This window comes from Hirundo rustica, chromosome Z (assembly GCF_015227805.2).
Source record: "Hirundo rustica isolate bHirRus1 chromosome Z, bHirRus1.pri.v3, whole genome shotgun sequence".
Classification (NCBI taxonomy): domain Eukaryota; kingdom Metazoa; phylum Chordata; class Aves; order Passeriformes; family Hirundinidae; genus Hirundo; species Hirundo rustica.
Window position 1 is genome coordinate 55,762,357 of NC_053488.1, and position 12,645 is coordinate 55,775,001.

The following is a 12,645-nucleotide window of genomic DNA, read 5'->3' on the forward strand; positions in this document are numbered from 1 at the left end:
TTAGCCTTTCCCAGAGAGATGCTTAGGAAAGTAGCCTGGCTCCCTGCCTGCTTGAGCAAACTGGCTCCATTTCAGTATAGCATATCCTGTGCAGTGGGTGGGGGAAGCATGTATGAAGCTTTCTTTTCCAGAAACAGGTTATGTAGGTTTTCTGTACCTTTTTTTTTCCCTTTTTCTTGTTTCTGTTAAAAGCTCCTATTGAAAAAACACCAAGGGAAATGCATTAAGTTGAAAGGACAATACAGAGTTTTGTTTTCTTGTAGTCTAAAAAAAAAAAAAAAATTCCCTTCAGAGTCACAAGAAGATTGTGATGCAGATTGGTAGTAAAAGCACTACTCATTTTATTGGATCTAACAACTGGCCCTGAGAGCTGAGGGAAAAGGGAATTTGGAGGCCAAGGGAGGGGAGAAAAACTGGCAAAAGGAAATCTTTCTTACCTGTCCCACAAGCGGTGCATTTGTTAGGTTCACTTCCACTGCAGTCCAGGCAAGTATGATGGCACAAGTGACACTGCTGTTTGAATTCAAACTTTCCTCTGGGGCATTTCATAACACAGCAGCCATCATCAAAGACTCTTTTAAAGAAGACAGAGGCATAATTACAAATTTTGCCACTACTTGTTCTTTAAATCTAAAGGAAACTAAAAAGAAATTCAATAAATTTTTCTCTCACTATTTACAAGTCTTTGAACTTCAATACTTTGTTTTCCTGATCTTATTCATTGTATTTACTACATGAAAAGTGTTTTGAACATTAGTCTTACACTCCAAAGTTAATTTGTCTCTGAAATATTTTTCTGAGAAAAAATCACCTTTTGGTCCTTTACCTAGATGTCCTCATATCGCAATCTCTGACAATATTCCCATGTGTCTGCTAAAAGAAAAGCAATAATTGGTCTTTCTCTGTGTAGGAATAACCCATCTGTTTTACTTTTAAGGCTGCCTTTAAAAAGTACTATGGCTTCAGTAATATGACCTCGTATATGAAGTCCAATATCTACCTGAATTTTGGCCTTTAGGAGGTGTATTTTTAGACTTACATGTTGTCATGACTTAGGAACGGTATTTACCAGTTTAGTTTTCTCCCTGAAACACTCTAAATTGTGCTCAACTGCCTGTCCTCTGCTGGGAATGGAGAGGAGAATTGGATGTATAAAAGGTGAAGATCACAGGTTGAGATAAGAACAATTTTCTGAAAACAGCGAAGAAAAAAGGAAGTGACCAGTAACAGCCACAGTATCTATTACAGAGCATACAACAGTGGAGCAATTCTCGTACCAGTGCTCACAACTATACCGCAGGGAACCCCTGACAATACCTGACTGCGCTGCCCTGACATGTGACCTGGAAAGGGACTCCTTCCCTCACCCTTGAACAACAGTGCGGTAGTATAGAGCAACTTCCACATCCTAGCCCTTCCTCTCCTGACTACTGCAGAAATTAACTCTATCCTGGCTGGAACCAGGACTTGATTCATCTCTATATCATCTGTGTCTTGCTCAGATCCTACACCTTCCAGTTATACACAAACACATATGTATGTATACACACATGAGTGCAGGTATAATTTCCACAGTCAACACCTGTCCCTCCAAGAGGTCTGTTAAGTTAATTTAGTCCAAGATTGTGGGTTCTACCCATTCTAGATATCTTCCAAGGCAGGAGGGCTGGTGTGCTCTCAGCTGGTTGCTGTATCAGGAGCTCACAACTGGTGTACTTGGAACTGGCTATACTCGTTGTCCATGATAGTTACGGAATACTCTGTGTGTGTGTAGTGTCATTCAGCAGCAAATATTATACAATTCAACATTACAGGCTATTCCTACACAAAAAATCAGATCCCCTTGAGTAATACATGGTATATTCCTGGCCCACTAGGTCACCAGGTCCCACGGATGGGTTTATGTTTGCATGATGCAGGACTAATTCATCCTGTCTTCCATAACATTCTTCATATCCACCACAGAGACTTTATCCCGTTTTATAGTACATGGGGTTTTGTTTGGGTAGGGTTAGCTCAAATGGCAGAGTGTGGTAATTAACGACATAGCTTTTGTTTTCACCTGTGCTGCCAGCTGGTCTTTTTCCATTAGTCCAACCACCTCCACAGACAATTTGCCATCATTTGTTGAGTCAGTGTAAAGGTAGAGAGAGTGCTGGACATTTTTCTCATCCAACAATATCTAAAGCCAGCTGGATTGCTTTGAGAAATTTGACATTATCTACTTCAATATCTTCTGTGAATTGCTATGTAGAACTTCCTACAGTAGATTTTCATTTCCTGTATATCCCTATAGTATGGCAGGAACCATCAGTAGAGAGAGCATATTACTTTTCATTTTCTTTCAGCCAATTATATGGTAGGACGTCTTCAGCCTATCGCTTTTTCCTCCTCCTCCTCCTCTGATGATGATGATTAAATTTTCCTCTTTGGGCCAGTTCACGATGGCTTCCAAGATCCCTGGGCAATTGTGGTTTCCTGTTTGAGCTCACTGTGTGGTTGGTGCAATCCACTAATTCCATGTAGCAACAGTGGACGATGTGTGGAAGGGACTTTCCCTTTGGACATCCAGCCATTTGCTCAGAGTCAGAGTGCCGAAAGGGGTTGTGCTTCGGCGCCAGCCACTTCTAAAGCAGCTTGAACCCCTTCATAAGCTGTCAGTATGTCCTTTTCAGTTTGGGTGTAGCAGACTTCAGATTTGTTGTGTCTCCAGCTCCAGAACCCCAGTGGCTGTCCTCTACCCTCCCCTGAAGCTGTTTGCCAGAGACTCCAGGAAGGACCAGTCTCCCTGGCTGCAGTGTGAAGCACATTTTTTACAACCTGACCTGTCCTGTCTGGCCCAGGGGCTACTGCATAAACAATCTCTCATTTAATTTCTGCAAAAGCTTGTAGCTGTTCAGGACCCCTCTAAAAATCACTCTTTTTTCCTGTTGCATGGTAGACAGGATTTACAATCTGACTGTAATCTGGAATATGCATACTCCAAAGCCCCACAGCGCTTAGGGAAAGCTCAAGGGGTTTTCTTGCTGTTTGGTGTAGACATAACTGCTATTTTGTTAACCATATCCATTTGAATCTGACAATGTCCCTCTTGTCATTTGCTCCTAAAAACTGAATTTCTTGGGACTTCCCTTCACCTTTGTTTTATGGTAAAACCTTTGGGATAACCTGAAATATCTTCTCTCATTTCTCAAAGTTTCCTCTGCTGTGTTTCCCCACACAATGATGTTATCAATGTATTGCAAGTGTTGTGGAGTCTCTGCCTTTTCCAGTGCAGTTTGGGTCAGTCCATGGCAGATAGTGGGGCTCTGTTTCCAACCTTGGGGTGAACAATTCCAAGTGTACCAAATGCCCCTCCAGCAAACTGTGGCCTGCACTCTGCTGCTGAAGACAGAGAGAAAAGCACATTTGCAATGTCAGTGCTGGCACCACTCTGCTGTTCTGGACTTCAGTTCATACTGAAGTTCCAGTTTGTCCATCACAGCAGCGCTCAGTGGTGGTGTGACTTCCTTCAGGCCAAGATAGTCCACTGTCAGTCTCTGTTCTCCACTGGGCTTACACACTGGCTACATAGGGCTGTTAAAGGGTGAGTGAGTCTTGCTGACCACTCCGTGGGTCTCCAGTTCAGGATCCATCTCATGGATGGGGGGTCACAGAGTCCTGGCTGGTGTGGCATTATCAATGGTGCACTGCTGTGGTAGTGATGTTCTTATTCTACCTTCAGCAGTCCCACAGCAGAAGGGTCCTCTGAAAGACCAGGTAAGGTATTCAGCTGCCTAACTTCTTCTGTCTCTACAGCTCTCACAAAAGCCTAATTTTTGGGTCCTTGAAATACCCTCTCCTGAGGTAATCTAGGCCAAGTATTCATGGGGCCTCTGGGCCAGTCACAATGGAGTGCTTTTGCCATTCATTCCCAGTCAGGGTAATTTCAGCTTCCAGTAGTCACGTGTTGGGATTCCTCTGTCACCCCAGGAATAGAGATGGATTTTGCCCCTACAGATCTTGATGGCATCAGGGTACATTGTGCTCTGTGGTCAACTAAAACCTTACACTCCTGTGGCTCTGACATGCTGGGCCATGGGGTGCATACAGTCCAAGAGATCTGATTGCCTCTTTCCCCCCTCGGCTGGAATAAGAGCCCTTCCAGGCCTCGTCACAGTACTCATTGCTTGCTTCTTTTAAGTATTAACTGAAGAACTTCAAGAGGATTGGAAGTAACTTCAGCTCTCCTGTTCTCTCTGACTGCTTGCTAATGGAAACTGGAGCGTCATTTATCCTTGAAGGATTTCCTATGATGGTTGTTCCTCCTCTCAGCTCAGGTACCCATGTTGCCAGGGCAGAGGTAGGTTTTCCATCCCATTTCCTCATGTCTTCTCTGTAGTCATACAGGAAAAAACACAGGTTACCTTGTGTGCACTATCTCTTCCACACAGTGGGGCACTTGCTCCCAGTAGCAGAGACTCTGGTCTGTATTGGTGGGGCATAGCACTCTCTAAATTTCTTGAGGTTTTCAAATCTGTCCAAAATCTTGGACAATCTTTCCATTAGGCTCTGCTTCCTCTTTGTTCATCATGAAGAAAACTGAATTGGTCTTGGATTTCTACTTCTATATAGTGTAGGGGAAGCTGCTCCCTGCATGCATTGTTCTTCCTCTGTTTCAGCTGCAGTTTGAATGGCAGTGGTGCTGGTTGGTCTGATTTCCTCCTCCTTTCCCTGAGGCACTGTCTAATGTTGACCTGTGTCCAGTGAAGACCAGCCAGGGTCCAGCACACTGAAATAAGTTGCTCGCCTATGGAGTTGCCACAGCATTTTCCTTGCAAATATTCTGTCACTTTGTTAGGGTCCTGTAGTCATTCAGGTTGAAGTTCCAAACCGTTGGAGCAGAGAATTTCCCCCACAAATAGTGCCATTTTCTCCCATATTCTATGCCACTCAAATCTACCCACACTCAGGGCAGATTTTTGAATGGCTCTTTCTTGACCCGAAATGTGGTTTAGACCACACCAAGGAAACGTACCAGACGCAGCAATAAGAATGTGCGTTCCTTTAAATACAAAGGAAATTAAAAAAAAAAAAAAAAAAAAAAAAAAAAATTCTCACAAGCTGTCTGAAAGAGAAAAGAGGGGTGGAAAGAAAGGGAAGTCTTCCACTCCTGTTCTCCCACAGGCTGGGCATGATTATTAATGGATTCCCAAAAGTAGTGCCTGAGATAACAGTAGAAGATCAATATTGGAAACACATCCCAGATAACCCTCACTTCTCTTGATCTTGTTATGCCATGAGCTGCTATTGCACAGTACAGCAAGAGAGCAATCCTGATCCTCCTCCCTGCTCTGGAAGAGAACTTTGTGAGGAGCATATAGAGCATATATGGAGGCACATACAGGGTCAGGTACCACATCCACAAATCGCACAAGTGCTCATGCCCCACATTGGCTGCCAAACAAGGCTGTTGTGGTTTAGCAATGGAATTCCCCAATTTAGTGCTCCAACCAAAACGCTCCCAGCCACATGCTTCTTGCACACTCTCCCATCCCTGTCCCGTGACATGGGATGGTGAGGAGAATTGGAGGCACGGAAGGAAAAGAACTTGGGCTGAAATAAAAACAATTTACTGGAAACAGTGATGAAAAAAGAAAATGTTGAGCAATAGCAAGAATATCAGTAGCGAAGTGTACAGCAGTAGAATGATTCACATGCCAGCACTTGCCTCTATACCATGGAACCCCCCAAAATACCTGACCATGCCACACTCTGTGACTGTAAAGGGACCCCTTCCACCTCCCATCCTTCCACCTCCCATAGAAATAAGATCAGGTAGCACAGAATAACCTCCCAGCCCTAGCCATGCCCCTCCTGTCTACTGTAAAAATTAACTCCATCCTGGCTGGAACCAGGACACACATCTGTCCCTAAGTACACGGGAGTCTGGCTGGTAAACTATCTCCTTTTGCTGAATAATTAAATATTTGCTAAAGAATCCTTTTACGTGATGAAATTTTCTGGTCCATTTTTCACTGCTGCTTAATGTCTACTGTTTTAATCTGCTTGGGAGAAAAATAGAAATGCATCAATCCATGCATTGCTCATAGACTACTAAAAGAATGTAAAACAAGTTGGCTAGATTTTGACAGTGGTTTCCCTCCTAAGAAAATAAGGAAGTCTGTAATCTTCTACACTTAATTCTTTGACCACTTTGCTATTTGAGGACTTGGGATTCAGCTTCTAGAGATGTTGAATGCCATTTTGGTCATTAGTACAGGCTTTGAGTACACTTAGACAACAAAAGGCTTTCCATTATATTAAGACAATCATGTTTTCTTGGAGTCAGCCAATGGTATTAGAGAATATCTGTAATATGTCTCCATAAATTTCACTTGCTATGATAATTTTTAGATTTATTCTGAAAGAAAAGGAGAAATGTGATAGAGGTACTGGAGGTAGCTGTACTATGCTTATATAGCATGCAAATATTGCTGAGTTCAGCTACAAGTGCTAGCTCTAATGATAGCCATCCTTACAAGCAGCTCTCACAGTGGTAAAGTACATTTTTCTTGCTCTTTGTTATGTTGCCCCTAATGGGAAACACCTGTTCAGATCTTGTCACTAACCTTGGCTCAAACCATAAATAGATTTTGTGATTATCAGTTTGTCTGTATTAAAAACTACAATTTCTTTTTTTTTTTCTTTTAAAAAACCCCAAAATGACTAAACAAAACAAAACCCCAGGTAGCAGCATTTTCATTTATCAAATGATCTGACAGTGATTTTATTATTAAATAAATTGACATCTATCCTGGATTTTCATAATGAACTTTTTAGCTCTTTAGCTCATTAGATCTTTAGCTCTTTAGGGCAACGTTTCTCTGTATTATTATTTCTTTTACTGTAGACTGTCCCATTTAATATGACTTTTTCTGGCAGTTTTCATAATACAGAGAAGAGTCTCAGAAAACTTTTTGAAACCTTAAATACCAAAATTCAGAATTTTTAGAGAATTTATCATGGTGGTTAGAGCAGAGTCCTTCCAAAAGATCACTGAGACTTCATTACTACAAACACCTTGGCGGTTCAGGGTAATGGTGCTTGGTCCTTTCTTTACTTTGTAAATATTTGCATGTGAAGCTCACAATATAGGTTCTAAGGAAGGAATAGACAATCTAATTTAAATGCCATTGTGAATGGGAGAAGTCCACTCCACAGTCCAAAGTCCTGCTCAGATTTCCTCTGCTCTCATTTCTGCTGTAACAGAATTTAATAATGCGTCCTTGCCCTAGGAATTTTTTTGGATTCCATTGCTCCTTGTATGTCTTTCATTGGCATAGTCATATAATAGATATTTTCAGGGCAAACTGCAGAATTGCTTAGGGATTTTCTCTCCTTGCCTTAGAGGATCTGTCTAATGATCCTGTGTCCTAGGGTAACTTTATGATGCCTGTATCCCCAGTCGTCTGTTCTGTTTGTGCTGTATATTGAGTCCTGTGCCTTTAAGACTGGTTCTAAGAGCAAGGAGAAGCGTGGAGTTTGTTTTGAGAAAACTGCCTGACTCCTCCACATTCTGCTGCGGACGGGGTGTTCGGCGGAGGCTTGGAGAAACTGCAGGACAGAGATCTTTTTGCTTTTAGTTAGTTTCAGCTAGCTAGGGCAGAGAAGTTCCCTGGACTGTTTTTTTCCTTTTTCTTGGAACTGTTTAAACCTGCTCTGGACTGAAAACCCAGGGGAGCACTGGGGGCTGCACCTGCGGCCCACCGGGGCCTGGAGCTCGGCATTTTCCAGCAGCGCCGGAGGGACTGGGACTGAGGAGAGGCTGAGAGAGAGCCGAGCTACACCCATGGCAAGGACTTTCTCAATTTGCCATCTCACTCCAGAACGAGAGGTTTTATTGTTTCATATTATTCATTCTTTATACTTGATTGCACTTCATTTGTTTAGTAAAATAGTTTTTTCCACTTTTCTCCAAAGAGGTTTTTTTTTAACCGGACCGGTTGGAGGGAGGGGCCACTTGGGCTTGCTTCCTTAGAGGGATCCTATACAGGGGTTTTCTCCCAAATTTGTCCCAAACCAGGACATCCTGTTTTCACACCAGTAGAAATGTCAGCTGGCTATAACATAATCCAGTGCAACAGAAGCAGAGTTATTTGTGTGAGAATACAGCTATGGGCGGGATGTGTATAAAACCAGTAGTCTTCGGGAATAGATGTGACATGAGGTAAACATAAACCTCTGATTTACAAAGTCCTATGGAAAAGTTTCTTTCCAGTTCTGTTCAATCCTCAAGGCAAGTTAGAAATGTCAGCCTAATCCATAACACCTCAGTTAGGGAATGATGTTAAGAGGCTATGAATATCTCCCCAAATCAGCCTCAGCATCCATACTCACGCCTTGAACCAATACTCATAGATGTGTAGAGCTACAGATGCACTAGATTCTTGTTGTTAAAACTGTCAGTTGTGATTCTGGCAATTATGATTTAGAAAAGATGACAATGAAAAAAAAGTCTATTTTACATATAAAGAGGATTTTTTTCTTTATCTGTCGGCATCATGCCACTAAACATTAACTGCTTATGTAGCCAGCTACTTTGTTTACATAAAAATGGTTTTCTCAAGTCCTCTGGATTTTTTTGCCCTAGACACTTCTTGCTTCCATAGTCTCTGCTAAACAAAACACAGCCACTTCTCCAGATGATGATGTGAGATCTTTGTACTGCTCTGTGCTAGGAGACAATTACCTTGTGAGTGGGCAGCTGATGCAGTCGTCTGACTCAGGTCCAACGCATTTCTGACAGGATATTTCACACAACTGGCATTCTTGAGAATCATCAAGATATTCCCCTGGTGGGAAAAAAAAAAAAAAAAAAATTCAGATAAATCATCTCACAATTTAAAAATAAAACAAAAGGAAGATAAAAAAATCACCAAACTTTACTGGCTGGAAAACATAATGATGAAGAGGATTTGGATCTATTTTTAATTACTGAAATGAGCCTGTGACATCAAGAAAACAAGATCCTTGGGGATCGAGAATAATCAGAACTGTTTGTTTATTAATTTTTCTTTTAAATGTGAATTTGAAAAAAGTTATTTTTGTTGTTTTTCTTAATTTATTTTGCATCAGTTGAAGTAATGAGGCTTTTAAGTTTCACACATTACATCAAAGTTCGTCCTACTGAGGAGTATTCATTACGTAATGTCTTTTGAGCTCGACTGCAAGCTGCAGTGTAAAGTGTTTGCTGTCATGGGTGTGGATATGTTAGATGAGAAGATGGACTAGAGCAACCTTCCGTCAGCCAGAGAGCTGTTGGTGCTTCCCAAACCTCTTGCTATAGCATATTTTGTCTCCCTCAAAGGCTGCTGATGGAAGACTCCCCACCTAAAAGACCTAGGCTTGCATTTTGGCTGAATTGAAACCTGGTGCAAAAATGCACGTTTGAACCTGAAAGAAAATTTTATATTGTATGGATTTCTACCTTAAAACTGAGCTAAAGTTATAAACATTTCCAGGTCATGAATACACTAGCACTACTATGCTGCTGAAGTGCAAAATTTGCCTTTTTATTTACTGAATATTAATTAAAACACTGGTTATCATGGGTTGGCACGATTTTGTTTTCTAGATATAGAGAAATGTAAAATGCTTTTCCCTGTCCTGACCGTAGAGTGGGTTGGGGCGGGGAGGACAAGGACCTATCAGAAAGCAGGCTGGGATATTGACAGCTAAGTTGGCCAATGAGAACTGTCAGTGTGACTTTGGAAGGAACATTTAAAAATGATCTGCTGGGACCGCCTCGCTCTCTGGCTTTAGAAGTCAGCCATGAGGTAACATCGGAGGCGGCGGGCAGCCTCGGGCCGGGCCTTGCTGCCCTTCTGGGCAGCGGGGCCGGGCCTGGCCGGGTGTCTGAGGGCTGCTGCCCGCACAGAGAGAGCCCGGGCCGGCTGAGCCCCTTTCCCTTGCTGCGGGCAGGGGAGAGGGGCAGCTGCAGCTCGGCAGCGCGGGGCCCTGGGCTCAGACCACGGCAGAAGGGGCCAGAACATGGCCCAGCTTAATCACCGCTGGCAGCGGAGAAAGCAAGCCTGCAGCTCTGTAACAGCTCTGAGCTGGACCGGCCTGGATGAGACCGAGGGGTGGAAAAAAGGACATCTACCAGCTTCCTTTATCAGCACAGCTTTGCATTTTATCTTCTACCAGCCCGGCGCGTGCACGTGGCCTTTGCAGGCCCGGGCAAAAAATTTAACCCTTTCTTAGCAACACAGAACTTTTAAAGCACAATTCTTCCTCGAGAGAAAGAAGAAAGAAGAAAACAGAAGGTACATGGAACAGACACTGCATGAAGTCAGTTAGATGAGAAGTGAAAGAACTAATAATATTGGAATAGGATTGAAGAAGTGGACATTTTAAACCGGACTTTCCTAAGATAAATTATGAAGAAATGAACTATTCTTGGCAGAATCTTAGTATTATCTGGGTAGAATGCTATTCTAATCAAAATTAAGGACTGGTGTAGTAGAGATTTATTTGGGAACTGTGAAAGCCCCACTCCTGGGTCAAAAAGGAGGTCTCAGCCTTTTGAGACAAAGATAATTTTAGATCAGAAGAAGTATTCGTAAATAATACCCCAGATACACTGAGAAGCTCTGCGGATAGAACATCACAGTCTGCAAAAACTCCGGGTGGCAGCAGATGTGTGACATTGAGAGCACTGGACTATTTTGTCTTGTAGCAAACGTCTTCATAGAAAAATCTTAGAAGGACTCTTCTCCTGAGTAATGAGTAGTTATGTCTAAGTGGTGAAACTGACAGAAAACCCTAAGTTGTGGTTTTTTCTATGTTGTTCAATAAGAAAGTTAATAGTTTATAAGAGGAAAGAAGCGTGTTTTTAAAGTTTCATTCTGTTTTAGTTTTTTCCCCAGTTTTTCTTTTTTTTCCCCCTATTCTTTTAGTGTGTGTTAATAAAGCTATTTTTTGTTCATTTTTAAGCTTAAACCTGCTTTGTTTATTTTTCTCCTAATCTCTCCCTCCCACAAAAATATTAACACTAAAGCCCCTACATTAATTGGTGTTTGTGCCTGGTTTTATTAAATTAAAACCATTACACTGGTACAAAAGCTGCAGCCTAATAACTTAGGGCAGAGATTTGGTAAGTAGTATGAATACTTTATCTGTGTGCAGTATCATGTTGGGACAGTAAATTGATTTGTCACACAGTTTTGTAAAGCTCAAGATTGGGTCTTCTATGTCATTTTGTTTTGGGAAAATTTATTATAACTGAGTCTATATATTTGAGGATTTGGGTGTTCCTTCATCCTTGAGTAATGGAAGAGACTGGGCAAAAAGTCCAAATAATACATAAAACTTGCAATTTCTATAGATACTTCAATATCAAGCAGCTCTTTCCACTTGCATTGCTGCTGGAAAATCCAAGTCTGACAAATATGGTGAACTTTAGGAATCAAAAGACAAATATGGAATGACTTGGGTTTGGTTCACACGTGCAATAAGTTCCTTACATTTGAAGAGCAAAGGCACCGTACAAGCAACCACTTATACCAATTTAAAACAATCTAAGGAGGAAATTTTTTGTGAAATACTGCAAATTATATTCTCTGTCTGTTATGTTTCTAACAGTTGTGGTTTTACATATTAAACAGTAATTAAAAAAATATAATAGTTGAAGCCTCTGGTATGGGATATGAGCTAAGATAGTACTTACATACCTAAGGGGATGGGAACAGTATAGTTATAAAGGCAAACTGACTGGAACATCTATCCAACTCTGGGTGAGACCTGGGGTACCCAAAATGTAGACAGACATGTAATATTTGTTTTGTAATGATTTGTGTGTCTTCTAAAGAAAGGATAAAAGAGCAAGACAAGCCAAAAGCCCGTGACAGAACCACATAAACCACGAATAAAATGCTCCTCAGAGGTTGTTCCGGGATCGGTGCTTGCTGGGGAGAAGTTCTCATAATCCAAAGAGTGATTTATATACATCTTTACCTGTGTCTCTATATATTTATGTATCTATTTCCATACATTTATGTAATTCCTTGCATGCCCATAAAGGCTAGACATTGAACTGTGCAAACTGACTAGTTCCATGGAACTGAGGCAGCATTTCTGAACTAAAATACTGCATATTTTATGAGTAATAATTTTATAGTGGCCTAAAATGAAAAACATTTGAAAAGCTGTTAAGACATACAATTCAGTAGGATTTTAATTTTTTTGAGATGTTGCTCAGATAACATTGTTGTATTGATGCATGTCTATCACAATACCAAATATTTATAATTTCACCTTCAAGAAAAATTAAAGAAAAAATGTCCTTCAGGCCATTGACAGATTTGGTTAATGTAAGCCTCTTGAGCCTTTTTGATACATATCCAAAGGATGTAACATGGAATCCCATGTTCTCAAATGCTTTATAAGGTTTTAATATATAATTTTGTCATGGTTTAGGAATAGTAGTCCCCAATTCTGTGATCTCACTGAGACTCACCTAAACCATACGTCACTTGCTTGCTTTCCTTCCCCCACTCTTTTCCCTCCCCCTTTCCTCTCCAGGGATGGAGCTGAAAATCAGAGGCACAAAAAGGTGAGAATCACAGGTTGAGATATGAACAATTTACTGGAAACAGCAATGAG

The 12,645-nt window shown here is 41.4% G+C and overlaps 1 protein-coding gene across 1 annotated transcript in view; it reads right to left on the reverse strand.

The window, feature by feature from the left end:
• PCSK5 (proprotein convertase subtilisin/kexin type 5) overlaps positions 1 to 12,645 on the reverse strand; it is a 240,040-nt gene that overhangs the window by 37,037 nt on the left and 190,358 nt on the right. Inside the window, exons 21-22 of the mRNA XM_040089345.1 lie at positions 8,732 to 8,834; positions 438 to 574 (exon numbers count right to left, since the gene is read on the reverse strand). Coding sequence (XP_039945279.1) covers positions 438 to 574; positions 8,732 to 8,834 — 240 coding nt within the window. The remainder of the gene's footprint in view (positions 1 to 437; positions 575 to 8,731; positions 8,835 to 12,645) is intronic.